General features: G+C 66.6%; 1 protein-coding gene across 2 annotated transcripts in view; it reads left to right on the top strand.

The window, feature by feature from the left end:
* Window positions 1-3,222: 3,222 nt before the first annotated feature.
* RXRA (retinoid X receptor alpha) overlaps window positions 3,223-27,948 on the top strand; it is a 90,352-nt gene continuing 65,626 nt past the window's right edge. Inside the window, exon 1 of one of the 2 annotated variants that reach the window (XM_059143584.1) lies at window positions 3,223-3,360. In XM_059143584.1, coding sequence (XP_058999567.1) covers window positions 3,333-3,360 — 28 coding nt within the window. In that variant the 5' untranslated portion in view covers window positions 3,223-3,332. Of the gene's footprint in view, window positions 3,361-18,217; window positions 18,240-27,948 lie in introns of those variants that run through there. The other variant, XM_059143582.1, reaches the window with a different exon arrangement.

Raw genomic sequence — 27,948 nt, 5'->3', positions numbered from 1 at the left:
GGGACCCCTCGTTGGATCTCTTAGGAACAGGGGGCCCCCAGCCCTTGTCCCTGTCCCTTCCCTGGGCGTGGGAAGCCCATGTGGAAATTGGCCTGCGTGTGGCTCCCAGTCTTCAGGCCCCCGCCCCCCGCGATTCCAGAGTTTTCCATGGCAGGGGTGGGGCTGGGGAGGGGCTGGGAGTCCCTGGTGCCAGGCTGCCCACTGCCAGAGGTGACTTCAGATGTCTGAGCCCAGCCTTCCAAGGCCTCCACGACCGGCTTTCCCACCGGCGCCCAGCGAGTTCCGACCTGCCCTCCAAACGGGCTGCCGGCTGTTCCTTGCAGAAGCCCAGCACCTCCCGCCTCACCTCCAGGCCGGCGCTCACACCGGTCCTACCGCCCGCCCTGCCCTCACCCCTGCCTCTACTCAGTGAAAACCTCCCTTCTTCAAAACCCAGCTGCAGGACTGGCGGTCCCCGGAAGTGCCTGGGGCCCCCGGCTGCGTGAGGCCCAGGGTCCGCACCACTTCCTGCGTGCCCACGGCTCTGCACCTCACACGAGAGGCCCCTGTAGGCATGTTCTGTCTCTGGTTCGGGGCGGGGGCTCCCAGAGGGCCCAAGTCATCATCTCGTAGTAATAGCAGTAGTGGCAGAAGTAATTGCGGAGCTCACCGAGCTCCTCCCCCTCGGTGCCAGGCTCTCCTTCCTTGTTATCTCGCTCATCTGCACCGTGACTCAGGGGGAGGGCGTGTCATCCCCACTTTGCAAATGAGGAAACTGAGGCCCAGGGAGGGGTGCGACTTGGCCTAGCTGCACTGCTGGAAAGGGCCAGAGCTGGGATCTACCCCACCTGGGACCACACCTCCCCCTGAGTAAGGGCGCCACAGATGTTTGTTGAATGACTGAACGAGCCACCAGCTCGCTCATCGCTCTCTCTCCCGCTCTTCCTCACCCACCCAGCCTCACCCTCTCTGGCCCGAGGCCCAGGGTCTTGGATTGCGGATAAGCTGTCCTTACGGGACATTGTAGGACCACAACTTCACCGACGGTCACCGCGGCCCGTGGAACCCGTGCAGGATTGCACCCTGGCGCCCTTGGAGGCCCAGAAGGGCCAAGGACAGGCCTGGGTTCAGATCCTGTCTTCCCCCTCACTGCTGCGAGACATGCTCCTGTGTTACTTCTCAGCCTGTGTGTCCTCCCCAGGCGGGCGGCTTGTAGTGTCCACAGCCCATGGGACGTTGGGTGACCGTCAAGCAAAGGAGGAAGCGCTATGGTCTCAGTGGGCTCCTCTTCCCGCTCAGTTATGCCCACCTGGGTCTCTCTCTGGACAAAAAGGGCATCTGGCCTCTTCTGTAGGTGGAGGGGCAAGGTCTGATGGTGCCGGCCAGTAGGTCAGGCTCCCGAAGGGGCACCGATGGTGTACCATGGCCACAGGCACGCCGGAGTGCCACGGAGGCAGGCCAGAGAGCTGGGTCTGGCCCCCGGCGTGCTCTCCATGCGTGTCACTGCCCGCGCCCGCTCCTTCTCAGAGCTCTCCCTGTGTGCTTCCCTGCCCCCAGCCCTGGCACAGGAAGTCAGTTTTCGAAGTTGTGCCCTGGGGAAGCGAGGAAGGGTCTGACACCGGTGGGTGAGGGCCTCAGTTAAACAGGCTGGGCTGCAAGGAAGGCGGGGAGCTGCGAGGCGTGTGTGGGGGGTGGCGGGCAGGGGGCCAAGAGCCGGCAAAGGGGAGGGGATGGTGGATCAACAGGAGCCAGGGGGCCAGTCCGACCCGGGGCCAGTCCGACCCGGGGCCAGTCCAACCCGGGCCGCGGCTTGTGGTTTTGCTGGCTGGGGGTGGTGCTGGGAGGTGGCTCTCCTACCAGGGCTCCAACTGCCGTGCTCCTGCCCCTAGTGGGATGGGAGCCTCCCCCAGGACAGGTCGCAGTGGCCATCCTGAGATCTAGCTCCTGGCTGTCAGGTGGGTCATGGGTCCTGCCACGCCCCACTTCCCAGAGGGGAAAGGGAAGCCCAGACTGTAAGGCTTACCCAGGGTCACACAGGTGGCAGCCAGGTGGTAGGACTCCCTTCCTTGTCAAGGGCCTCCGTCTGGGGGCATTAAGGCCTTCCACATTCAGCCTCCAGCTCCCTCTACCATCAGCAGCCCCCTGGCCCCAGGACCACCACGTGCCGCAGGTGTGACTCGGCTTAGCCCCTCCACAGCAGAGCCCCAGGTTCCTGCGGGCTGGTGGGGAGGGGCGCCCTGGACTCCATCTGCTCAGCGAGGCTCCCCCCAAGCGGGTAACGCGGGAACCCTAACTCCTGCCGCCAAGCGGTCCCAGAGCCAGCTCCTTCCTTTCGGTTTTAAACAAACAAATCAGAAATTTAAAAGTCTGGGCAGAGAAGTAGCCACCGGCCTCCCAAGTCGGCACCCAACTCAGGGCCGCTCCTCCCCAGCCCGGCGCTGCTGCAGAGGTCCCCCAGTCCGGCCCGCGCGCAGGGAGCTCGAGCCTCCCCGCCCCCCTCCGCCCCGCTCCTGCCCCTCCCGGAGGGCCCGGCTGCCCGCTGGGGCCGGCCGCGGGGCAGAGCAGAGGGGGCCTGGGGACCGCGGCTTCCCCGGGACGTGGAAGTGGGGGGCGGCGGGGGCACGTGTCAGAAACTAGAAGATTCGCGGGCGGAGGCCTAGCCCGTGCCCCCGCGCGAGCCCGGGCCACCGCGGGCCTCAGTTTCCCCACGTGGCGGCGGGCGGGGGCGGCGCGCGGCTCAGCCGGCCGCTTTGTGTGGCCGCCCAGACAATGGCCCGGCCGCGCAGGACGCCGCCGCCCGCCCGCCCGCCTCCCCCTCCGCGCGGAGGGCCGGGGACAGCGGGGAGGGAACCCCGCGCCCGCCCCTCCCCCGCCGCCCCCGCGCGGCTCCCGGGAAGCCCGGCCGCGGCCAACTCGCAAGTTTGCGCGGCGCCCGCTCCGCGCTCGCGCTCCGGCGCGCGCTCGCTCGCGGGGGCGGGGGGCGCGGGGTCCGCGGGAGGCGCGCGCCGGGCGGGGCGGCCGGGCCGGGCCGGGCGGCGGCGGCGGCGGCGGCGCTGCGCCGAGTCCGCGCCCGTCGCGGGCCCCCCGCCGCCCCCCCGCCGGCGCCGCCGCGGTCGGAGCGGAGCGGGCGCGGGCGCGCGCGGCGGGGGCGCGGGCGCGGGCGCGCGGCGGCGGCGCGCAGCGCAAGTAGTTTACATTGTTGGGCGACTTTTGCAACAACTCGCCGCGCCGCGGCCTCCGCGCGCCGCCGCCGCCCCGCCGCCGCCGGCTCCCGCCGCCCGGGCCCGGCCGGCCGCGCCGGGGGCCGCCGCGCTCGCCCCGCCGTCCCGCCGCCGGCCGCGGGGGCCGCCGACATGGACACCAAACATTTCCTGCCGCTCGGTGAGTGCTCGCGGGCCGGGCCGGCGGGCGGCGGGCGGCGGGGCGCGTTCCCGGCTCGCGGTGCGCCCGGCCCGGCCCGTTCGGCCCCGCGCCCCTCGCGCGGCCCTCGCCGAGTTGGGGCGCGGGGCGGGCGGCCGGGCAACTTTTCCCGGGCCGGTCGGGGCGCGGGGCGCGGGGCTCGGGGCCGGCCCTGGGTCGCGGGGCGGGAGCGGGCGGCGGGCGGCGGCGGCGGCGCGGGGGCGGGGGCGGCGGCGGCGGCGGACGGGGGTCCCGCCCCGGCTCTCCCCCCACCGCTACCCCAGCCCCCTCCTGGGCTACGGGGTCCGCCTGCGGCCCCGGGGCGCGCAGCTCCCGGCGGGCCGCGCAGGGGCCGGGCCGGGGCGGGCGGAGCAACTTGTGCGCTCCCAGCCTGCGGCCGCCCTGGCACCGGGACGGCCTGTGCGCCGCCGCCCGGGCTGCCGAGGCCAGCAGGCCGCCGGCCCTGGAGCGCGCGGGACCCCTCCTCCCGCGGGGCGGCCCGGGCGCGGGTGGGCAGGGTCACGCAGGGGCCGTGGCACCGGGAACACCAGACCGGGAGGCCCCATCCCAGAAACGGGGCCCCTCACTCGGGCGCCCCCGGAGGGTTGCGCGGGGCGTTCAGGGGAGGGGGGCTGGCCCTGCACTTGGGGAAAGGACACCCCAGAGGCGCCGAGGCTCCGCTTTCCCGTCCGAGTGCCGTCCCGCCCAGGGGCTTCTCTGCCCCAGACTGCCCCCGGGCTCCAGGCCCCGACCCACGTCGCAGGGGAAAGGGGCTTGGCCGGGCGCCCCTAGCCGCTGCCCTCCCTGGGGTTTGGGAGCCAGTGAGAGGCAGGGAAGGGGGAGGGGTTGGGGAGACTTTATGAACGAGCGCCGGGAAGGATATTAATTGGGTGGTGGGGCCGGCCGCCAGGCTGTCAGGCTGGGTGAAGGGTCTGTGCGGAATGGAAATTGAAACAGCTGATTATGAATGAAACCCCTGGGTCAGTCGCCCCTCCTGCCCGCCCCCGCCCCCCCCCCCCCCCCCCGCAGCCCGGGGCCCCACTTGGGCAGCAGGTTGGCCGTCAGACCCCAGCACGGCTGCATTGACGTCTGCTGAGACTTGCAGGTGGAGGTGAGCCAGCGTGGGGCTGCCCTCCACCTCCTCCCAGGGTCAGGGTGAGGATCTGAGCACTCCCAGACGCCCCTCAGCCCACTCACAAACTGGGGTGCTGCGGGGAGACTGGACCAAGGTCAGCCAGGCTTGTGAGATCTGGGAAGACCCTCTCCCCGATTCTGTAAGATGCAGACCCTGAAGCCTCCCAGCAGAGTGTCCTCCTCGCGTGAGCCTGGTCCTCCCCAAGCTCTCTGCCGGTGGGCGCGCTCGCCCATTGTGCAGATGAGAAAACGGGCTGGGAGAAGCCGAGGCCACAGGATGCAAAGTGGTGAATTTTGGAGTTGAACCCCTAGTCCGTGGGTGCCAGTGTGTGTGGAAGAGGAAAGAAAGCTAAGTTGTCTCTCCTTTTTCCCCACCAAGGCTTTGTGCCGTCCACGACGCATGCAGACAGAGCTGGGCTCTCCCGGAGGGTACCTCCTGGGTCAGGAATGTTCTGCTCTGTCTTTGCTCCCCATCCCCGAGGTGGCAGGGCCCTGGCTGGGTGCTGGGGGCAGGACGGGTCTCTGTCTTCGACGTCCTGGTAGGGTCCTGGGAGTTGGCGCAGGTAGGGCCTGGGCTGCAGGGTGGCGGTGCTGGTGTCCCCATGGAAAGGAGGGGTCCTGCCTCTGGACCAGGGCCCCAGGAACCCGGACGGGTCCCTCAGAGACTCAGAGGCTTTCCCTGCCCTAGGCTGGCGGCCTTCCCGCAGCCCAAGCCCCAGGCTTGAGTGGAGAGTCCCGGGCTCTGATGACATTTTATTTTTTTCTGAGCTTGTGACTGGCTTTAAAGAGCCGTGGAGTTGAAGGTCCGATTAAGCAGCTACTTGCCCAAGCTCTTTTGTAAACACAGCCTAATCCCTCATGGGGGTGCGTGTTGGAAGGCCCGCTCACTTGTCCAGGGCCCGGCTGGCAGCCCAGGCCAGCCCTGGTGCTGCTGGGAAGGCCGCACCACCTGCCGCCTGGGCTCGCGGGGCCTTGGGCAGAGAGGCCTCCTCCCCCAGCAGCCACGGCCTCAGGCCTTGGTGGGGCTGGGTACTTGCCTTTACCCACCTGGGAGTCTCCTGGCCACTGCCTGTGAGGGACAGGGACAAGCCCCTGCTTCCTGCCCCTGCTCCCCAGTGCCCCCCACACCCATGGGAGAGGCCTGCATTGGCACCCACCTGGGTGGTGGGGCCAGAAGGCTGGGCCTGCAAGGGAGGCCCACAGGTCTCAGGTCTGGCCAGACCCCGCTGGGCCAGCAGTGGCTCACTTGCTGGGCGGGAAGGGGTGGCCCATAGCAGAGTGATAGGCCCACTGGCTATCCGATAGGGGGTCCCTAACCCTCTCGGGAACCTGAGTGAGCTTGGAACCCAGGTGAGGGGCTTCTGGTAACATCAGAGCCCCGAGGGACCCAAAATAGAGCACATACTGGGGCCTCCTGAAATAACAGAGTCACATGACTCTGGGGAGGCCGGGCTTGGAGTCCGGGCTTGGAGTCCGGCCTGCTGAGGCCGTTCTGTGTACTGCCGGGCACTGCCGACTGTTGGGGCGTTTGTTTTGGTGAACTCCAGAGGGGGCTCTGTTTGTTGACAGGAGAAGTGTCAGGGCGAGAAAAACAGCCTTCCTGCGGGCTGACCGTGGCCGAGGCCTTGCAGCCTACAGGCTCGCCTGGGCCCGGCATACAGCCCTGACCCCCTCTGCCCAGACATGGGTGGGATGAGCTGGCCCCAGGAAGGCCGTGCCGGGAGGGCTGGCGGCTGGGAGCTGGGGTTAGGCAGAGTCGAGCCAGCAGCCCTGCTTACCCAGTGGTGGCTGCCCCGGAGCTCCGGCTGTGCTTCCGGCTGTGCCTGTCTGTCCTTTAGGGCCTGCAGGACCTGCGCCTCCTCCAGGAGGCCCTCTGGCTGCTTTCCCTGGCCCCCATTGTCTCGGTGTCCCGTCCTGGGAAGGGAGGAGGGGGTGGCTGTGGAATTGTACGGGCGTAGGATGGATGACTGGGGTGGGTCCCCTGCCCGTGCTCGGCTGGTGCCCAGGCCTGGGGCTCTGCCATCAGGAGAGCGGCTCCCAGGTGATTCTAGGTGGCACGGACTTGGGCCGCACGGAGGGAGGTGTGGCGAGAGTCTGCGATGTCCGGGGCCGTGGGAGCCGCCGGTGGAGTTATATTTTCTTGGGCGGCTTGGGCTCTTTCCACCATGGCTGCGTTTCACGGCTGTGGTCTCCGGTGGCAAGTGGGGCGCATCCTCCAGGAGAAGAGGCTTCTGGGCCTGCTCAGCTGCCCTCCGCTGGACACGGAGTCAGAGCTGCAGAGCTGGCCTAGGCCAGGCCTGTTGTCGGGCTGATGCTTTGAAGCCAAGACCTGCTCCTCCTTCCCTCTGCCACGGGCTTCAAGTTGGGTGAAGGTTGTGTTTTCTGTCTTTTGTAGCGGGCCTCGGCGGCCAGGGCTTTGAGGTGTCCATTCCCATGGGAAGTGGTCATTGGCGGCGCTGGGGCTGGGGCAGGGGTCCAGGCCCTCAGGACCTGGGGTGTGTGGACCGTGAGCCTAAGGGGGCTGGCACGGCTGGTGCTCATTTGGGGGTCACCTTCGAGACCTTTGTCCCGGTGCTCATTAAGCGGATCGATTTGAGGGATGCTGCGGAAGGGTGGGGGAGAGGGCTGAGCCCTCCTGTCCCGCCCCTCCCCTGCATGGCCCTGCTTGCGACATCCACATCGGTGTCCTGGGAGCTGCAGCTTTAGCCTCCCCCTCCCTGCCTTCCTCTCCCAGGCACGCCCCTTTGTCACTTGCTCCCCGAACCTGAACCTGCTGTCTCTGGAGCCACCCTGCCCTCCCTGGGGTTGAGGGGCGGTGAGCACTTCGCGGACGGCTGTGCTGTGCTCCTCGGCTGCTGGAGCCGGCCGCTCTTTGCTGCCCGCGCGCGCGTGTGCGGCCTGCTGTGCCTCTGTGCCTCTGTAGAACGGATGCGGGGTCGGCTTCTGCCGGCCCCGGGGAAGGCAGCCCTTTCTGTTCCCACGGCCCCTCCCACAGTGAGGTCTGCGGCCAAGGGCTCCCCGTTCCTCCTGCCTGGGTCAGGGCGCCGCGCAGGTCTGGGGCGCGGGACCGACCCAGACCCTGAAGCGGAGAGGATGGCCGGGCTCTCAGGGGCGCAGATGCAGAAGGGAAGGCGCCCCCCGCCTCTGTGAGCTCAGCAAGCACTGGCGTGGCCCCTCGGCCGGCTGCCCTCGCCCCTGCCCTGTCCCCACTGTGAGGCCTCTCCTGGAGCCCCACGGCTAGGGACTCATGGGCGCCCCCTCCCCTGTAGCCTGGGGCGAGGTGTTCGGAGCCTCACGCTGTGCCCCAGCGCCTCACAGACCTGGGGATCGCACCCTGGAGTTCCAAACAGTCGTGGCGCTTGGCAGCTGGACGAGTGTGGAACGGGGCTGAAAACAGCTAAATGAAATTGCGCGGTCGGTGCAGGGGAGATTGGGGGTGAGCATGTGTGCAGGGCCTGGGCGTGGGCCCGTCACATTCTCCCTCTTCGACAGCGGTGGCCACACCGTGCTCCGGCCCCTGCCTTTGGGCCCTGCCTGGCGCTCTACCCAGGGGCGTTGGTTACGTGTCCCCGTGTCCGTGTGGCCTCTTGGCCCTGAGACCTGCGTCCCAGTGTCCCCTCATCCCCATGTCTCTGTGTCCCTGTGCCCCGGGTGAGTGAGGTGGCCTCCTGGAGCCCGGTTTCCTGGTCTTCAGAATCCAGGTGGACCCGTGCGGCCCTCGCCTGTCCCGTCAGTCTCTGTGCTGCCCCTTCGGGGAATGCCGATGGCCCCAGTCTCTGGGCACCTACTGTGGACGTGGGACTTGACTTTTAGACCTTGTGGAGGCTTCACAGAGGCAGGCTCAGCGAGCCCTTCCGTCATGGCCTTTGCTGAGCCTCTGGGTCCGAACTGCCCCCAGGATGAGAGCGCTGTCCCCCTAGGTCTCCTGACCCTCAGGCAGCATTGTTAGGAGCCACTTGCCTACCAGAGCCTGGGCCTGCGCCCAGTCCTGGCTCCCTCGGAGCTCTGTTAGGGATCTTGGGCCCGCGGGTGAGTGAGCATTCTGTTCTGTAGGACTCGGTGGAGGTGAAAGCTTTGTTGTGTCCCTTCTGTCCCCTGTCACACACTGAAGGCCCTCTGGGGACTGGAGACCCTGATCCTCGTCCAGGGTTGTCTTTGGTGGGGAGGGGCAGCGGGTCAGCTGATGGGCTGGAAAACCATGGGTGGGGTCAGTGGCCAGAGGCCCTGCCTGAGGACCCCCATGGACTGGGGCGTACCTCTTCCCCCCACCGGGACTGAGCTATTTGGCAGCAAATTCCTGAGGGAACCAGGTGGCCGGTGGCTGGGCTAGAATGGCCACACCGGGTCCCCGGGGCAGGGCGGGGCCTTGTCTCTGTGATCATCCTTCCCAGTGCACACACTGATGCACGCGTACACACGTGCACACACGAGTCCACGTGTTCAGGCCCACGTGCACACATGCGCGCACACGCACCGATGTGCACGGGCACACACAGCTCCACACATACACACACTCACACGAGTGCAGGCACAGGGGCACACGCCCGGCTTTCCCAGCCTAGCCTCACAGAGCCTGACGAGCTTTTCCTTAGGACGACCAGGCCTGCCGGCCGGGCTCTGTCCACACAGCATCTGGAGTGTGGCTGCTGGGCGCTGGCCACGTCCTGCCGTCCCCTGGGGGTGGTCTGCGGACTGGGGGCTGGTGAACCTTCCCGTTGGAGCTGGTTTTGTTACGGGCTCTGGAGAGGCAGGGTTGCAACAGGTGGTTGGGGGAGGGGTCTCTGGTGGCAGGGACAGAGAAGACAAAGGCCTGCAGGCCTGGCCTCTGGGCCCGTGTGGCCACAGCGGGGAGAGGCTGTGCTGTGTGAAAGATAGGAGGGTACAGTTTGTCCAGGTGAGGGCCTGGGGTGCTCAGTTTGGTGTGGGGGGCCCGGGGTCACAGGGGGGGCCGTGGGCAGGATGATGTCCATGGCAGGAATGAGGCCTCCAGCTCTGCGCAGCGGGTGGGCTGGAGGCGGGCAGGAGCTGGGAGGGGGAGACGTCCCCGGTGGGCCTGGAACCCGGCTTGGTAGGTGTCCCTCTGTATGGGCTACTGACCTTGCCCGGGCTGAGCCGGTCCATGCGGCAGCCTCCGTGGGGTGCCCCTCCGTGCTGGGGGTGGCACTCCCTTCCCCCGCGCCGGGCCCCAGGGCCAGACCGCGGATCTGCCGTCCCCGATCGTGGGGAGGAGTCGTGTCCCTCCCTAGCTCCCTTCCTGGGCCTCGGGCCCTTGGCCTGTCCTTGGGGGGGGGGATGCTGCCCAGCCTGTGCGCCCCTCCCCATGTTAACTAAGCTATTCCAGGGCCTGGGGTGCTAGTGGGGCTCTGGGAAAGATGGCAGAACAGTCTGGTGACCACGAAGGGTGAAGCCCAGGTCTGGAAGAGCATCGGGTTGGGGGACAGGCTGTCCGTAGGTGGCAGGGCGGCTGGGCGTCCTGGGGCCAGGGCAGGGACCTGAAGGCCATGTTGGGACCGGCCTTGGGCCTGGACCCGCAGCCCCTCAGTGTGAGGCTTTAACTCGGCGTTCTTCCCTCTGAGGTGTTCTCAGTCGGCCCTAGGCTCCGAGCTCCTGAGGTCGGTGACTCCAGGCTCTTCTTGCTGGGGCTGGGGAAGGGGAGCTCTTGGTCTGAGACCCTGTGTCTAGGGTGACCCAGAGACTGGCCCTGGCCTCTCTGCACCTCTGTGGACCCATCAAAGCAGCAGTGGTTTCCAGCCTTGACTCAGTTTCCCTGCTGTGCTTGGGGCATAGGGCCGGTGGCGATGGGTCTCAGGAGAGGGAGCCTCCAGTGTGGAGGGGAGGGGAGGGGAGGGGAGTGCGAGCTGGGCCTGGGCCTGGGCCAGGCTGGTGTGTAAATCCTCCCGCGCAGTGGATAAACCCCATGGAGTTCAAAGCCGGCCCGGGTGCGGCCTCCTGGCTGTAATGAGGTTACTGATTCAACAGGCTTCCTGGTGCTGCGGCCCAGAACCGAGGGAGGCTGGGAAGGCCCAGGGAGGGATCTAAGTACCCCATAATTGACCAATTTAGCTTAAGTGTCCGCACTGGCCCCGGGCAGAGGTCGGGCAGTGACAGCCCAGGTGGCCCGTGTTGCAGCGTTCACGGGCTCCAGACGGATGACCGCCTTGCACGGAGCTCTCTGGACCAGGCACCCGCGGGGCCTGGAGCCCCCTGTCTCCCCTCTGCCCCATCTGTGCCGTTGGCTTTAGAGCCGTGTCCTTAGCCACGTCCTCCCGGGGGCCTGCTGGCTTTCCCCAGCCGGGGCTGGGTTGTGTCCCGTGCACGGTTCGGGCGGTGCGCGCGGCCTGGACTCGCTGCCAGGCTGCCAGGGCTGCAACCCGCCCTCCGAGCCGCGGGCCCTTTGCTGCTTCCTCGCGCCTCCACGCGGTCATTGTGCCGCCTTGTAGGGACCCCGTGGATTAGGCACGTGTGCGGGGGTGTGAGGCCTGCCGTGGTGGAGCAGGTTCTTGGCCCGTGGGCTCTCCTCCTGTGCAGGCCGCCCCCTGCCGGCCCTCGTTTCTGAGGTTTCCTGGCAGCGGGGCCCGCGTCAAGGGTGTGTGGTCACGCAGTGCCCAGCAGGGGGTCCAGGCCGTGTGTGGCAGGTTCAGGACCGGCCCGGAGAGGACCGTGCGACTGCCCGTCGGTGGCAGCTGGATACCTGCCCTGTGGAGCCTGCCCAGTGTCCTGGCAAGGGGCTGGTGGGGTGGCCTGGTCCCCGCTCCGCACTAAACCTGGGCCTTGTGTCCTGAGGGCCCACTTTGCTCATTGTCAGAGGCAGGGCTGGGCGCTGGGCCGCACTGGTCAGGGACCGTCCAGGGGCTGGTGTGACTGCAGTCGTAGCTGAGAACTGACTGTTCCCCAGCCCACTGCTGGAGCTCTTTGGGCCACAGATCTGGGATGCAGGCTTCAGGCTCAGGGAGGTTGAATGATTCGCCGAAGGTGCTGTGGCTGGTGAAGGCCCAGAAGGCTGGCCCTGGGGTCTCAGCTGAGGAGGGGTCCTTCCTGGAGGCCACGGGTGCTCACTGCGCGCCCCCCCCACCCTGGGCTCGGCCCTGTGCATGGTGGTTCGGGGCGCTCCCAGCAGAAGCTGTCGTTGCTGCTCCTGGGAGAGGCTTGTATAGGTGGACTTGGTGGGGGCGTCCCTTGGTCCCCCTCGTCTTGCCCTGCTTGGGGGCGGGGCAGAAGAACTGCTCTGTGCAGAGGCCCCGGTGTGCTCTGGGCAGCCTGCTGCGTGTCTGGACAGGTGCCTTCTTTCCTGGCCTCGGGTTCCCTGGGGTTCTCTGGCTGCCAGGGGTCTCTGCCCTTCCCTCCTGGTACTTGGCCTGGTTTCCGTAAGCTGGTGGCTCTCTGATGGGGTGTCCCAGCTGGGGCCTAGCATCTCAGGAAGTGACTCTGGGGGTGAGGTGCCTGTGTGCCAGGAAGCCACTGGCCCTGAATTGGCCGGGGTGGGGCCTGGGGTCACTCTGGCTGGGCCCAGCTCTGGGTCCGAACTCGGAGTGTTAGGGTAAAACACTTTGGGGTGAGTAGCTTGTGATGGAGGAAGTCGTGACCCTTATGACCAGGCCTGGGCATGGTGGGTGGCAGTGGCGGCCTGCTTCTGGCACCCGAGGTCAAGCCAGCCTCTTCTTTCCTTGGGCTCCGATCTCCCCTGCCTGAAACTCTCCGTGGCTTTCGTCACCCTCAGCGCAGAGGCCAGGCCTCAGCTCCGTGTCCTGTGGCCCGGGAGCCCCTCCTGCCGCATCCAGCACCACCTTCCGTTCTTCCTGGCTTTCTCGTGTTCACAGCTTGCTGTGGGGCAGCCGCCTGAGTGAGGAGGGCGGGCCCTGACTGGAGTCTGTGTGGCCCTGGGTTGGCAGATTCACCAGTCTGGCCTTCTGTTTCCTCACCTGTAAACTGCCTGGGGAGGCGTCACAGGAGCGGTGTTGCTGCAGCTGGGCTTCAAGGCATGAATAGGAGTTTGTGGGATGGGCTGTGGGGAGGGAATCAAGGTAGCGAGAATGGGTGGACCCTCCTTGGGGGATTTCTGGCCCCAGGGAGGGATATGGAGAGCAGTGCCTCTGTGGATATTGGTAGGGATATCGTGGAAGAATCTGGCTACCTGGCCAGGCTCCCGTGGCTCCCGCCTTGCTGGCTGGGTTCTGGGTCTGTGCTGGTGAGGAGGCATGGGAGCCTTGGCGGGTAGTGGTGGTGCTGGTGGAGTCAGCTGGTCTGGGAATAATTAACCCTGTGACGAGGGAGGGTGGCAGGGGCCTGTCTGACCCGGCGGACCCCATTCTGGCTGTCGGCAGCCCCTCTGAGCCGGCTGCCTCCTTGTCTGATGTCCCCTCTGCTTCCCAGGCCCTGGAATGTGCTGGTCTGGGGTGTAACCTACACTGGCCCCCCACCTGTGGGACTGGCTCAGAGCTCTGGTTCCTGGGGTGAGTGGCTGTTGCCAGGTCCCTCTCTGGGTGGAGCAGCTGTTGGGGGGCTTTCTGCACCCGGACTCTCAGTCCCCGTATCCTCAGTCCATCCCTGTGGTGTCGCTCTGCCGCTGCCCCTGCCCCTGCCCCGCGGCAGCTGGGCAGCATTTGCTCAGGGGCCTCCTGTGTGTGCTCTGGGCTGTCCCCTCCCTGCGCTGAGGAAGAAACCAATGCGGCCGGAGTCCGCGGGTGGGGGTGGGGCGGTCCCCACCGCACCCCTGCCCCTGGACTTTCTTCCCAGGACCAAGGTCGAGAGGAGGGTTGGGAGGCGGGGCCCGTAGGCACTGCGTGCTGGGCCGGGACCCCTGGGGCGGGGCAGTGCCGGCTTTGGCTTTCCTGGACCCTTTCCCGGGCCCACGTGGAGGGGCGTGGGGGCCGGGGAGGGCAGCCAGGGCCTCCCTCTTCCTTTTTCTGTCTCTGGGGGCACAAGGTCAGGGCTCCAGCCCTCCTGGCTGGCTGGACCCCTTCTAGCCCCAAGGCTGGGACCTCAGGGAGCCTTCTGCGCGAGAGGCTGACCCCTCCAGACTGCGGGCCCTGGGGGAACGGTGGCACGCTCAGGACCCCTGACTCTCCCGCTGCGGCTCTGCCTCGGGAGCTCTGTGTGTCGGAGCAGGCTCCGTCCTCTCTTTATCTTGGTTTCCGCGTTGGCGAAGTGGACGGTGGGGGGGAGGAGATGGCGCTGGGAATTGCAGTGGTGGGCGCTGCTCCCGCCGGGACCCTTGGCAGGCACGGCTGCCGCGGTACGGCTCTGTCCACTGCGGGTCCCTGAGACCGCAGGCCGCCCCTCCTCCAACGTGGGGTGGCTCCTGGGTATTGTTTGCGGCTGAAGCCACAGTGCCAGGTTCTGCCCCTTGCGCAAATGTTTGTTGATTGAATTAGCGCCCTGCAGACGCTGCCCCTGCCCTGTCGCTTCAGAGGGCCCGTGCAGCGAGCCCAGCCCTCACCAAGGTGGCTTTTAAAATTATCACCCGTGTGCAGAATCCACCTCCTTCTGGACGTCTGCTGGCCTCCGAGGGAGGGGAGTTCTGTGGTGTACGGCCTGGGGGCGGAGCAGGGAGGGTCCCGGACAGTGGGCTAGGACCCTGCCCTGCAGGGTCCCCTGGTGCCCTTGAGGGAGCCTGCTGCATCTGTGTTCTTGCCCCCGTGGCCAGCACCTATCCCCCCGTCCCCCCGCCCTAGCTTGCTTTAAACATAGTGGCCTTTGCCGCTGAAACGATCCTGGCTTGCCCTTGAACTCGGACACCCAGACGCATCTGGGGAAGGGTCCTCAGCCCCAGAGGACCACCCGGGGCAGGACCTGGTTCTTCCTTTGCCGCTAAGTGCATCTTGTTGAAACTGGGTCGGTGGGGGGTGGGGGGTGGCGGGGACCTAGGCCAAGAGGCCCGGAGCGACATCTCGCCTGCCCCTTGTTGTGTGTCCGTCCATCTGACCGGCCGTGTGTCCGTAGACAGCTGGCTCTGCTGGGGCGGCAGAGCTGGGTAAAGCTCAGCCCCAGCGGGTTTTGAGGTCAGAGAACAGAGTATACCCGGGGCTACCAGCTTTCAGTGGGTCACCTCGGGCCAGATTTTTAAAAACTTTCCTGGGCTTTGGTTTTCTTATGTGTAAAGTGGGGCTGATGGCAGATCAGGGCAAGTCACCCGCAGTGAGTGTGGCGCTGAGGTTGCTGGTCTGATGCCGCCCTGCTGTCACTCTCGTGGAGGACACGGTGTGAGTGCGGTGGCAGAAAGGCGTACTGAAGGCAGGTGGGGTCAGAGCGTTGTAAGCTTGCCCTGAGGTTTGGTGGGTTGCATCCTCTAAACTGGGTCCTGAGGGATGCATAGGAGTTTGGGAGAAGTCGGTGTCTGTCCGCTCAGACCCGTGTCAGCGAAGTCGGTGTCTGTCCTCTCAGACCCGGTGTCAGCTTTGTTTTGTCAGAGGCCACCCCAGAGCAGAGCTCCTTGAATCTGCCTGTGTGGGTAGAGCCAAACCACTGAGGGGAGAGGGGACAGCTGGAGTCGGGGGCCCTGGAGAGGGCTCTGGGCCTTCCGCCTCCAGGAGCTCGGAGCCATTGTGGCTGTGTCAGAGGCAGGGCTGGAGGGCGGGGTGGGGGTCACCAGGTGGACGCGGCCTCCGTGAGGGGAAGAATGACGGGTTTTTTACCCAGTGCAGAGAGCCGGAGAGGCGCAGTCCTGAGGGTGGTCGGGACTTCGGAGTGGGATGCGTTCTGACACCTCCCGGGAGAGGTCTGGCGGGCAGTGGCCGAGCGGGGCTGGAGCGCAGGGGAGAGGTCAGGGGTGGGATGTGCGGCGTCGGCTGGCGGGGGAGGCAGGAAAGCTTGGCAGCGGGAGGAGGTCACTCCTCTGGCTTCATGGAGAGCAGAGGTGGAAGCAGGCCAGGGCCCCGGACCCATCAGTGGGATGCTTCCAGGCTGTGCTGCGGGGGTGCTGTTGGAGCCCCGCTTTGGAGGCAGGACCCCCCACTTTTATTTCTTGGCGCTGCCTTTGTGGTGGGGACTGCGGCCTGGGGCTCATTGGTGGGGAGAGCTGTGCCCGTCAGCCTGACGGGGGGCTGTGTCTGCAGAGCACCCCAAAGAGGAAGGAGGGGAGCCCCATCCCTGCCGTGGAGTGGGGTGCGGGGCAGTGCTGGGACTTCCGTCGGCTCCGGCCGGGCTCTCCGGGCTTGTCCCCGCCGTGCCCTCTGCCCCCAGCTCTTGGATGGTCTGTGGGAAGCCGGGCTCGGCAGCTGCTGGAAGAGCTTCCTTCCACCCTGGCTGGCCCCAGGCGCCCGAGACACGGGAGGCCCGTCCCGCTCTTGCCACCTGTGCCCGTGGAGCACATGCCTTGGCCGAACGGCCTGGTTCGGGTCCCAGCTCGGTGCCCACACCTGCAAACAGGGCTCACGACGGCTCCAGGGTATCCGAGGGCTGCGGGAGGTGAGGAAAGGCCTGGGACATACAGGCTTTTCTGGGCCTCCCTCCTCGGGCTAAAAGGGTGGGCCAGCGTGCAGGCGTGGCCCTTGGCCTGGAACCCCCACCCCCCACCACGAGGTGTTTGATGCCTGCCGACTTCTCTCTGGCTGCGGTGGGATGAGATTTACAGAGAGAACGGGTCATGGTGTTCAGAGGCTGCCTCGCGTCAGGGCATGATCTGGGTGCTCCTGGCCGTGGGCGGGACTAGGGATGCCCAGTCTCTCTGAGCAGGCGCAGGGTCCCAGGGCAAGGTCATGTCTCCCGGTGCCTTCGCTGGCGGCAGCGTTGGGAGAGGCGTGACCCTTGCGTGGGTCTGCCCGCTGCGGCGAGCCCTGCCTCCCAGCCCACAGCCCAGTCCTGGGCCTTATCTGCCCGTGGGTAGTGACTGTGTCCCCTGCATTGGGCAGCAGAGCCAGCGAGGGGGAGGGGGAGGGGCCGGTTCGCCAGCCCACACTGGCCCTGGATGTGGCTGATAAGCTGCGGGGCTCGCTATCAGTGCCCCTCACCCCCTCAGCCACCGCTTCTGTCCGGCCCTGAGGCCAGGCCCCGTGCTCTGTCCAGCCCTGTGGTTGAGGGCTGGGAGGAGGTGTGGTTGAGCCTGGCCTTGGGGTAGTGGTCGGGCCTCGTGGGGATGTCTCAGGGACTCTAGAGTGAGGAGAGGATCTGCCCCAGGCTTGGGCCGCCCTGCCCTGCTGGCTCTGCACCTCTTCGTGTCCCCCTTTCCCGCTAGCCCCCCCATTTTGCGGAACTAGGGAACCGTGGTCACCACTGTTGTCCCCCTGGCTGCCTAGACTCATGCTTGGTGCGTGGCCCCCCCCAGCCAGAAGCCGTGAGTGCGAGCTCCGATCCCGGTCAGCAGCCTCGGTGCCTGTGGCAGGTGGGCTTCTGGAGTCTCTGACCTCAGGCTTGGCCCTAGGACCTGGAGGTCAAGGGGCCCAGAGTCTACCTTTTGTCTTTGGCTTCCCCCAGCCACGGGGCCCGCCACCTCCTGCTTTCCAGCAGGCTCTGAGGGGCTGTCGGCTGCAGGGTGCTGGGCACGTGGCCCACTGCTCCCGTGTTCACCCCGGCCCGCCCTTGGGGCTCCGTCCTCTCCAGACTGTGCTCAGGGCCTCGGAGCCAGACACACGCGGGGCAGAGGGACCTGGCAGGCTTCCTTCTCTCTAGAGCCGGAGTGTTCTGAATGAGTTCCTGCGAGAGCGTGTGAGCCTGTGTGCCTGGGAACGTGTGAGCCTGTGTGAGCCTGCGAGCCTGTGCGTGTGGTCTGTGGGCTTTGCCCCCCACTCCTGCTGGCCAGCACGGTCCCGCCCAAGTTGCAGATGGGCCTGCCCTCCCATGGGCTGGCTCCCTCAGGGCGGGCGGAGCAGACGGTGTGGACGGGTATGTGCACAGGGAGGCCTGGGTAGGTCTGAGCCAGTCATTGCTAAGGAAGCGGCAGGGGCTGGCAGGCAGGTGGGTTCCACGAGGACCTGCGGCTGGCGAGGGCTGGGAGCTGGTGTGCATTCTAGAGGACAGCGGGTTCTCGTGGGGAGGGTGGTTTGGGGCTGACTGCTGCTGGGTCAGACCGGTTATGTCACCCCAGACTTCTCTGGCCCCCCCATCCCCCAGCCCACTTCAGTTCCTCGGGAGGGGGCTATGGGCGTCAGATCCAGGGGTGGCCTGCGAGGGCTCCTGGGGTGTCGGGGGGCACTGTGGACTAGCACATGGGCGCTACTGGGGCCACCGGCGACACACAGCCACTGCTACAGGAGCAGGCTGAGTGCTGACCCAGCAGGTGCCTCACTGAATGGGGCCAGTGGTGGAGGACCCTCATGCTGCGGGGGGTAGGGGCGGACAGCACGCACGCTTGGGCCCACATGGGCCTTCCTTGCCCTCTGGCTGGGTGTTTCAGCTCCAGGATCAGCTCACTCTCTTCTGTGCAGCTCTGTTCCCTGGAGAGTGAGCCACACCTGAGGCCAGGGTCAGTCATGCACACTTTAGTGTGAATGAGCCTAGTGCCAGTCCTGGACGGCCCGACAGGAAAGGAAGGAAGGCTTCCTCTGATTGTTCCACGAGGAAGTTCAGGCCTGATTGCCGCACAGTGAGCTGGGGCCAGCCGGGAGCCAGATCCCGTCTCTCACTCTAGTCTGGGGCTTGGCTTTTCTGATTGCCCACCTTGCATGGCAGAGCGAGCGTGCAGATGGGGCGCTGGCAGAGGGCGTGTGCCTGGGGGGATTCTGGCAGAAAGGTGTGTGGGGGTCCCAGGAGCCTTGTGTGAACCATGGTGTGGCCCCGTTCCTCCGTACTGGGAGGTAGGTTCGTAACCCGCCAATGGGGAGGGGGTGCTCAGCTCCTTACCCAGGGTCACCCGCCTGGGTGGTGGCAGAGCTGGGGGTTGAACCAGGCCCTGGGGATTCGTCTTCGAGGCTCGCGTGTGTGTTTGAGGTCTTGATGGCAGCTGGAGCCTAGGGGAGACATTCCTCGCCTGGGAGGGGCCGGTGCTGAGCCCTCCTTGTGGGCGGTCCGTGCCCCCTCCTTGTGGGCGGTCCGTGCCTTGTCTCCCGCACAAACAGCCGGGCCGGCCAGGGCGACTTTATTTTTATTTCCTATTTTTACTTCCCTGTTGGCTCTTTTTAGCAACTCTGGGTCAGAGAGGCCCCCGCCCTCCAGTCCCCACCCGGCTTCCTGGCCCAGGCCCGGGGCCTCTGAGAAGAGGAGTGTATGTGATTCTGTTGGGGGTGGGGCAGCGACGGGACTTGGCAGCTTGGCTTGCACTCACTCGGTCACGGGGAGCTCACTCCCTCACCGGATAGTTCTGTAGTGGCCCCTTCTCATCTTCTGGGACCAGCCATGGCGGGGGGTGTGAGGGCGGTGGGTGTGTCTTTGTTCCTGACTCAGTTTCCTCACACCCCTCCATGGTTCTCAGTGGGCTGCTGAGGCTTGGGGTGGCCTGGCAGAGGAGAGAGGGTGACTGGTGTAGGTGTGTGTGCCAGGTGGGCTGGGCTGTGGCCACGCGGGTGGATAAGTGTGTAGTGTTTCCTGCCTTGGACCTGGCTGGACAGGGTGTGTCGAGGGCAGGGCTGGACTTGGCCTTGTTCAGACCACGTCCACCAAGGGCCCTGGACCCCGAGAGACCGGCTGTGCTGTGGGGTGAGCAAAGCCCACCCCCAGGGCGGGGGTCATTGGAACGGCAGGCCAGCTGGGGTCTTCCCGGGGTGGGTACTGCTGGCTGTGGGGCACGTGGAGACCCCAGGTTCGGGCTCATGGCCCAGCCCAGGGTGCGGGGTCTTGGGGACCTTGTCTGCCTGTGTGGACACAGCTAGGCAGCAGGCCAACATTTGTGGCGTGGGGTCCTGAACGGTGAGAGCAGGCTGGAGGAGGCTCTGGGCCCGCACAGGCTCCAGTGGGGCTGGGGTGTGGGACGAGCCGGATGCAGCCCGCTGGGCGCCCAGCGTGGCCTGTGCTGAACCCACAGTGCTCTATGTGTAGACGAGGCCTGGGCTCAGAGAGGCCAGGCAGATCTTCAAGGTCACACAGCTCGGGGCCACGTTCTCTCCTGGCCTTTCATAGATGGGGAAACTGAGGCAAAGAAAGCCACCATCCCACAGGAGGCAGCACGGGACTCTGCTTCGGGCCCGTTCCAGGCCTTCAGTGGGGAGGGGCCGGGCAGAACGGGGCGGGGGGGGGGCTGCAGTGAAGGGGGTGGGGTTTCTCTAGGACCCCGGGTGGGCTATGCACAGGCCGGGGGCTGCACCGTCAGGACGGAAGGCCCCGGGAGGGCTTGGATGTCGGGAAGCTGCTTGCCTGGATGGAGACATGGGACATAGGCCCATCTTGCCAATATGTACGGGACCTGGTGCGTGCTGCGTGGCCAGTGGCCAAGTGTGGACTGGTGGGTCTGGGTGAGGGCTCAGGGCTCAGCGGGTCGGGGCCTCCCAAGGACAGGCAAAGGGCACAGACGTGGTGAGGGCGTCTGGGCCGGGTCCAACCCACTCTGCACCAGTGGGGCCCACTTTGTGTGTGTCTGTCCCTCGCTGGCGGCCAGGGCCGAGGCCAAGCAGCTGTTGATCCTGAACCCATCCTACCAAGCCCCACGGGTCCCTGGGGCCTTCTGCCGTTCCTGGAAGTGCTGGGTGGGCTTCCCAGGTCCAGCCTGTGGCCCCCGTTGCCTGCAGGACACCAGGTGTGGTCTCCTGGGCTGACATGGGCAGCCCCAGCAGCACTCAGGCCTGCCTGGAGAGGATGGGGGCTTCTGGCCCGAGGAGGTAGTGGGCGGCAGTGGGGGACGAACCCGCCCGCTGGCCCCTCCTGCTCTGGCTGGCTCCGGCGGGCACAGCGGGCAGCCGTAGTCCTCTGCACAGACCCCGTGGTGTGAGCGATGCGGGCGGTAGGTGTGTGTGTGTGTGTGCACGAGTGGGTGCCGGCATCATGGGTAATCCCTTGATCACAGGCCAGGACACCGAATCCGGCAGCTGAGGCGGGGAGGCCTCCTTCCTGGAGAGGCCCACAGCTTACGGGTTTCTCCCAGCCCTGCCCGTGGGAGGTGGCCTGTGTGGGCAGGGAGCATCTGGCTGGTGGGGCTGCCTTGTTATCACAGGGCAGAGGGGCTCCTCTTCGTAGCCAGGAAGCCCTGCGTGGGTTGGGTGGCTCTGGGGTGCGGGGGCGGCTGCACTCGTGCTCAGGCCTGCACAGCTGTGTGGCCTGGGCCTGTGGCTGGCTCTCGGAGCCCGGACTTTGTTGTCTGTGGAGTGGGGCGATGGGGTGGGCGTGAGGGTGAACCGAGGTTGGGCCAGACCGTCAGTTCTTGCTTGGGAGCAGGGAGGGCTGGTGGCCGGGGGCCCCTCTGAGCCTCAGGGTCCTCATCTGCCCGGCGGGGAGAGGAGTTTCTCGCTCTGGTGCTGGGACATGGCAAGGATGGCCCGTCAGCGCCCAGCGGCGCCTGGACGGTGGGGAGCACTCGGTGTCGGGCTGGGCAGTGTGGGGACCATGTGACAGTTCCGCTCCCCTGGGAGGGGTGGTTTCGGGGCAGCGGGCTCCAGAACCATCCTGGGAACCAGGAATCCCCAGGGTCAGGAGTGGGACCTGTCGCCCGGTGTGGCCTTGGCGTGGACTGGGGGGTTGTGCTCCCTGTCCAGTCCTCGCGGGCCTCTCCCTGGGTCCCAGGTAGGGATGGGTGTCCGGGTGTCTTCTGTCGGGGAGGGACCCCTAGGTCTCGGGGGACCAGCCCCCACCGTCAGTGAGTGCGAACACCGAGGCCTGGAGTAGAGTGATTCTGGGTTCCCCTTCTTCCTTCCAGCAAAGAGGATCTTTCGTAACTGTGGGAAAGAGCGCTTCTCCCTGAGGGCAGTGGGGGCGGGGGCTTGGTCAGCAGATATGACGTCCCTCCTCCCCCCTTGCCCTCTGCCCTCCTGCCTGCAGTGCCCTCCGGCCCCGTGCCAGCCCTCCGGCCCCATCAGGGTGGGGTGGGCTTGCCCAGGCAGCTCTCCCCCCCGGACGCGGCCTCTCTCGTGGGGGCCCCCGCGGCAGTTCCTGGTGGGCCGTGCCCTGCGTGTGCCCACCTTGGACCTCTGTGCAGACAGTGCCCTCTGCCTGGTGTGCCCTCCTTCCCCTGCTTTCCTGTCCCTGAGCCTGATTCCATGGGGCCTCCAACCCCTTAAAGCTGGTCCCCAGGCCCGAGCAGGGTGTCCCTGTCCTCTGAGGTGCCTGCCACCCCCATCTGCTCCGTACCCCAGAGGGGACTGGGCCAAACACGGACAAGGCCACCTTCACGCACCCTGGGCCCTGGTTCTCCCAGCTCCAAGTGGGTCCCTTCCAGCCCTGAGGAGTGAGGATGGTGTGGCTTCTGGTCCTGGGAGGGGCTGCTGCTGTGGCAAGGGGCCAGGAGCTGGCTTGCTCAGCTGGGAGCTGGCTGGTATGCAGTAGGCGCTTGGCAGGGCTTGGGGCCAGTGGACTTGGCTTCCTGCCCATGCTGCTGGAAGGGTCTGTGATTTGGGTCCCACCCCTGTGCTCCTGACTCAGCAGCCGCAGGGTGGGGGAAACCGGAGGTTTCTCCACAGAAACCCCAACCCTGGGCATCTGCCACAGGGCCCAGATTTCTCTCCAAGGTGGGAAGTGGAGCCCTTGATTCCTGCTACTGGGTTCCCAGTAAGACACTGGGGGTGGGGCTGGATCCGGGGCTCTGGGGGTGTGTCCAGGGGTGTCTCCCCACCCCCTACCCCAGACCTCGCTCTCCAGTGCGCTGCTTTCTGCGGCTCCCCAGTGCCTGCAAGACGAGGTCCTCGGTGCCTCCTGGCTTGGCTTTCTTCTCGTCCACCCTGTGCCTCCCGCTGCCACACGGGGCACCTCTCAGTCCTCGGGAGCCAGGCCGGCTTCTGCCTCTGGTTCCCACCCACACGCCTCTTCACCCGCCAGCTTCCTGCTCTGGCCCCTCTCCGTGGATGCAGCCTCCTTCAGGGGGCTCTCCTGGGTTGGGTCCCGCTACCCCTCGGCGGCAGTGCCTGGTGTCCTGGTGCCCCGGCAGAGTCGCAGGCTGGGGCTTGGGGCCTCCCTCCGTGATGTGGGTGTGGAAGGGAGCGCTGAAGCCCTCCAGCCCGGGGCCAGCCTTCTGGGGGGCTTCCTGGCGGGGAGTGGGGGCCGGCGCTCACAGGGCCTTTGCTCGAGCGTCTTGGACAGGGCGCCTCCCACCGCCGAGGCTGCGGCCCCCAGTGCAGTGCGTCTGTGCAGAAGGTGGCGGAGGATGCACCCCCACAGGCTGTCCGTGAGCGCCTGGTCGGGGTGGGGGGTGGTAGAGTTTGGGGCCGGGGCCCCGGTTTCCACTGGGTCACGTGGGGAGACCGGCCCCCACCGGGTCTCGGGGCAGTGTCTGCGCCCTGGGGCAGCCCCAGCTCCAGTGGGTGCACGTGCTGGGAGGAGGCCGAAGTTTGGGCCAAACGCAGAGGTGGGGCTTCGTGGCTCCTCGCCCGCCGGCGGTGGGTGCATGTTGTCGGCTTATGGGCCTCCGGGGCCCCCCCAGGGCCTGCGTGCAGGCGGCTGGGCCGGGGTCTGCAGCCTGCAGCTGGGAAGCTCCGTCCGCCCGGGTCCGGTGGCCTGGAGCCAGCGGGGTCCACCACCATGCACTTGGGGAAAGGGGGGTACACGGTGCCGTCACTCGGACCTCGCCTTCTGCGTTCTTAGCCCGGCCCCTCCTGCCGGGTCTTAGTTCAGCGTCTGATGGCTGAGTGCCCCCCCCGCCCCCGCCCTTGGTGCCAGCTGCCTCCTTGATCCCTAAAGATATTTGTGAAACACGAGCTAAAAAAGGTTCTTCCCTGGGGGATGGGGGAAGCGCAGGGAGGGAGAGAACAATTAAAGCTGAAATTAATGGTGTTGCCGGTTTTCCTGTCGCCCCCCCACTCACCGTCCGTGCACACAGCGCAGGACCAGGGAGAGTGAGGAGCAATGAGTCTCGACTCACCCGCTTCATTCATGACTAAATCTGGGTCAGCGCCTGGCACAGATAAGCACGAGTGGGCGCCGCGCGGCGGGACGATGGCAGTGCTACTGCTCCCGCTTTGCGTGCTGTGCCCAGATGCCCCCTCCTACAGGAAGCCCTGCTAGGTGCCCCCCGCCCCCACCCCTGGGAGGCTCTTTCCCACGCCTGAGGCCTAGTGTCTTCTGCGTGTGATGGTGTCTTTTCCCCACGTTCCTGTAGGGACTGTGTTGGGGGCTGGCAGCAGCTTTTGGGGTGGGCATGTGGGGGCGACAGCTCAGCGTGGTCTCCTACCGGGGACCACACAGGGCCTGCTTGCGGTGCTCACTTGTTCCAAAACCCTTGACCCTGACCGTGCCACCCTTTTTCAATCTCTCCCATGCTGGCACGGTCCTCGGGGTTCATGAAGGCCCAACTCTGGCCCTGGCGCTGGTCCCTGCGGGGGAGGCCGGCCAGCTGTGCCGATCCACTTCCTGTTGCTCGAATGTTCCCAGCCCTCTCACTGCTCACGGCCTTTGCACGTGCTCTGCCTCCTGAATGCTCTTCCTTCCACTGCCCCGGGGCCCCCGCTTTCTCCCTTCTGATCTCACTTGGGTGTCCCCCACCCACCGCTGTGGCCTCTCCCCCACGGTCACGCTCAGCCAGCCTAGCCTGCTTATTTTCCTCTGAAGGTTTGTTGTGGGGCTCCCTTCTGTCCCCTTGGCCAGGGTGTGAGCTCTGGGACTCTGGGTGCCCCAGGGACTGCTGGCATTCCCACATCTTCAGCACAGCAGATACAGGAAGAACATGAACTAAGACCCCACCTCTGGGGTCTGCGGCTGCCCGTCCTCTGCCTCCTCCCATGGGGGACCTTGTGGAGACAGTGGGTGCCTTAGGGAGGGCGGAAGGGAAGGTACTGCCTTTAGGGGCTGGTCCTTGCGGCACTGCTGGGCTCTGCGAAGCGAGAGCTCTGTGGGGGCCCCAGGTGCTTGGGGCAGTGTCTGGGCGGCGGGGCCACCGTGGGGGGCCCGGCCAAGACTCTGCCACTTCCTGACTCTTCTCATCTTACAGAAATGGGAAACTGAGGTCTGAGGGCAGGTGCTGTCTGCCTTGAGGCCACTGGGGAAGGTTTGAGAAGTATTGGGTTAGACCCGGGCTGTGGGGAAGGGCCCTGCAGTCACCCCGGGGTAGATGGCACGGGCAGCTGGGTACAGAGCCCGGCAGACAAAGGGTTACAGATTGAGGGAAGTAATAATGTTTCTAATTTTCCGTTGTGATTTAATAAAAATGTAAATCTTGGGGCGGAGGACGGCCCCGCTCACCGTGGTGTTGACCGAGATGAACTGCGGGTTCCTGGTGGTCAGCCTGCCTTTGTCTCCACGCCGCTGAGCCTGGGGCCTCCGTCAGCCCAGAAGGCCAGACAGCGCAGGGCAGACGCCGCCTGGATGCACGGGAAGCCGGCATGCCAGGGGCTGCCGCCGCGGGAGTGTCAGGGCCTCTGCTGAGAGGGCAGGCCCGCGATGAGGCTCCCCTCTGACCCCTGCACCCCTGTCTCCAGAGGAGCTCGGGGGCTCAGCTAGGATCGCTTGGGGCCTGTGCTGACCGTGGGCAAGTCCCGGGTATGTGGGGGCGACGTTTGAGGTGAGCTTGTGAGCGGGGAAGATGTGGCTGGCAGAGCTGTGGAGGAAGGGCGTTCCGGGCTAAGGGGGGGGGTGTGTGCAAAGGCCCTGACTAGGGAGTGAGCTTGGGCTGCGAGGGTTGGTGCAGGGCAGGTGCTGGGTCCGGCCCCGAGGTGGGGGCAGGAGGCAAGACTGGTGGGAGGAAAAGCCAGGTGGGGTACCGTGGGGGCGGGGTTGCTGGGCCTGCCCTGACAGCTATGGGAAGCCCTTGTAGGGCTCAGTGGGGAGCAAGGACTCTGGTGGAGGTTGGGAGACAATGGTCCCCGGCAAGAGTGGTCCAGAGGCCCCGAGGAGGTAGGGCGCACTGGTGGACCTGGCTGCAGTTACAGCCACCGCGACAGGCCAGGCTGGGGTTCCAGGGGCTTGGGCTGCCCGAGAGGTTTGGGCCCCGGTGGAGGTACCATTTGCGGGGTGTGGCAGGGGGCGGGGTCCGGGGTTCTGGCTGGGCAGGTGGACGGCGAGGGGGCACAGGGCTGCGTGGAGCCTGGACTGATGTCTAGGCTTGAGGGAGAAACGTGGGACTCCGGGGTCTGTGGTCAGAGCTCAGAATGTTCTTGGAGCTGCGTTTTGTCAGCTGACGGGGGCTGGGGGGTGAGGACAGGTGGCAGCGGGAATCGCTGTGGCTTTTGCTGGTGTGGTGAGTGCTGTGTCCCTGGGAGGGCGCAGGTGGCCGGGCTGCTCTCGGAGCTCAGGGCAGTCGGAGGAACGCGCTGCTGCAGGTGGCCGAGGGTCATGGCTAGGGGACCGCACACTGTGGTTCCAGCTCTGCAGAGTTCAGAGACCGTGGGGATTCCTCCTCACCTCCCTTCCTGAGAGAGGGCACTCCCGTGCGTGGGACCCGCACCCACTCCCAGGGTCCCCGGCTTCCATCGTGCCTGTCCCTCTGCTGCCGTCAGGCAGTGAAAGTTGCTAGAACACCTCCCAGATGCTGGACATGCAGCGGGGCAGCTGGTCCCTGTGGGGTTTATAGTCCCCAGTGAGAGTGGAACTGTGCCCTGACGCCAGCTTCGCTGAGTGTGAGTGACCGCGATGGTGTCTTGTCACTGAGAGAGGCTCCGGGGGTGGGGGCACGTTGAGGACCCAGTGAAGAGGGGCCTGCGCGTGGTGGGGGTGGGTGGGTGGTGCTGGGCTGTGCCCCGCTGTCCCGACAGGGACCTGGTCTGCTCCTGGGCTCACAGTTGGCAGCTGGGGGGCGTGGGTGGAAGTGGGGTAAGATCTGGCCAGAGCTGCAGACCCTAGCCCCCCAGCCCCCTGCTCTAGCTGGCCTGGAGCCACCACCCTCGACGCTGGGCTGTGGAGGCCTTTGTCCCCGAGCTGCCCCGGGCTTTATGCCTGGTCACTGTGCGCAGTCGGTGGTCCTGCTTAGGCCAGCTCTGGGCCAGGGACACCTTGACCAGGGTGCAGGGCATGGCCAGGTTTGGTGTGTGGGGGAGAGGGCATCCCTCGATGACCAGTAGGATGTGGACGGGGCTTTTGGGGGGCTCTGGGAGTGAGTGAAGGAAAGCCTGCTGCTTGGGTGGGCTGTGTGCAGCTGGACCTCAGCTGGCGGGCGGCCCCCGGGGCCACGTGGTGCTGGGTGTTGGTGAGGTTCGACCTCTCCAAGATTTATTGGGACTGATTGAGTTGTGCCCTTGGGGGCAAAAATCCCTGCCCTTGGCAGTGGTGACCAGAGGGTCTGGGCTGGGAGTGACGGCTGCGTACCCATGAGTCCCCGGAGCGGGGACTGTGCAGCCGCTCCCCAGGGGGCTGTGCAGGGGGCGAGCGGGCGGGTGGGCTGCTTGCCATGGAGCCACGGGGACAGCATCGCGCTCTGCCTTCAGCGCTGCCCTCTCCTCCCGGCCCGGCCTGCCCTCCCATGCGGTCTTCGCCATGCCCTGGACCCCGGACCCTAGCTCTGCCCCCCACCCGGAGCACATGCAGGCCTGGGGTCAGGAAGAACAGGCCCAGCAGAGGGCCGGGCGGGCTTCTTGGCCCCGAGACCCCAGAAGCCTCCTGCCCCCGGTGCTTTGATCCGACAGCCGGTCGGGGCTGCAGGGCAGCTGTGCAGTGTCAGGCTCGCTCAGCCGGAGGCGGGGCGGGAGGGGGGACGGGCCTCGGGGAGTCCCTTGGGACGGGCCCAGCCTTGGCCTCGAGCCCCTGGGCTCACACCCAGGCCCCCACTTATCAGCTGGAGCTCTGGCGGCCCTCTGTGCCTCAGTTCCCTTGTGGGTGAAGGAGGGTGCAGAGCCATGGGGCCCGCATGTGGGCAGCTAGAGGCTCCCGGGGGGCTGCCTGTGGAGAGGCTTGGGCTCCCTCTTAGGGGCCTGTGGTTTCTGCCCTGCCCGATGGCACCGGGAGGATTGTGGCCTCCGTCCCCGGCTCGCTGTGTATCTGGGGGGGAAACAGAAGGCACTTGCGGCGCAGGGAGCCCTGCTCTTGGCGTCTGGCTGGGGCTGAGGCCGGGGCCCTCTCCGCCTGTCCTTCCCCTCCTTGGGGGGGGGGGGGTCTCCTGGCCACACATGGCTTCTGTGCCTTTGGGATGGTTTTTTTCTTTGCTGAGAGGCGGAGTGAGAGGGAGGTGGGCCGTCCTCGCCCTGCACGCCGCATGCCCTGCACATCCTCGCCATGCCGCCGCCAGCGGGGACACTTCCCGGGGAGTTGGGGGTCCAGGGCCTGTGCCAGACGTTGACGCGCCGCCCCTCGTTGGCTCTGGCCGCGCGGTGGCTCCGTGACGGGACCAGGGCATCACGTGCCTTTCCCACCTGGCTGTGCTCCTGCTCCTTGGTGAGGGTGGGCAGAGCTACTCCTCTCCTGCCTCAGCGTCCCCTTCTGGGATCCCGGGGCAGCCCTCTCAGCCTTCAAGAGAGGCTTCTGTAGCCTCAAGGTGTACCTGCCCGCATGTGGGGTGGTCCCGGCATT

Source organism: Mustela lutreola, chromosome 12 (assembly GCF_030435805.1).
Source record: "Mustela lutreola isolate mMusLut2 chromosome 12, mMusLut2.pri, whole genome shotgun sequence".
Taxonomy (NCBI): Eukaryota; Metazoa; Chordata; class Mammalia; order Carnivora; family Mustelidae; genus Mustela; species Mustela lutreola.
Note: the sequence above shows the minus strand (reverse complement) of the source record. Positions and strands in the feature narration are given on the sequence as shown.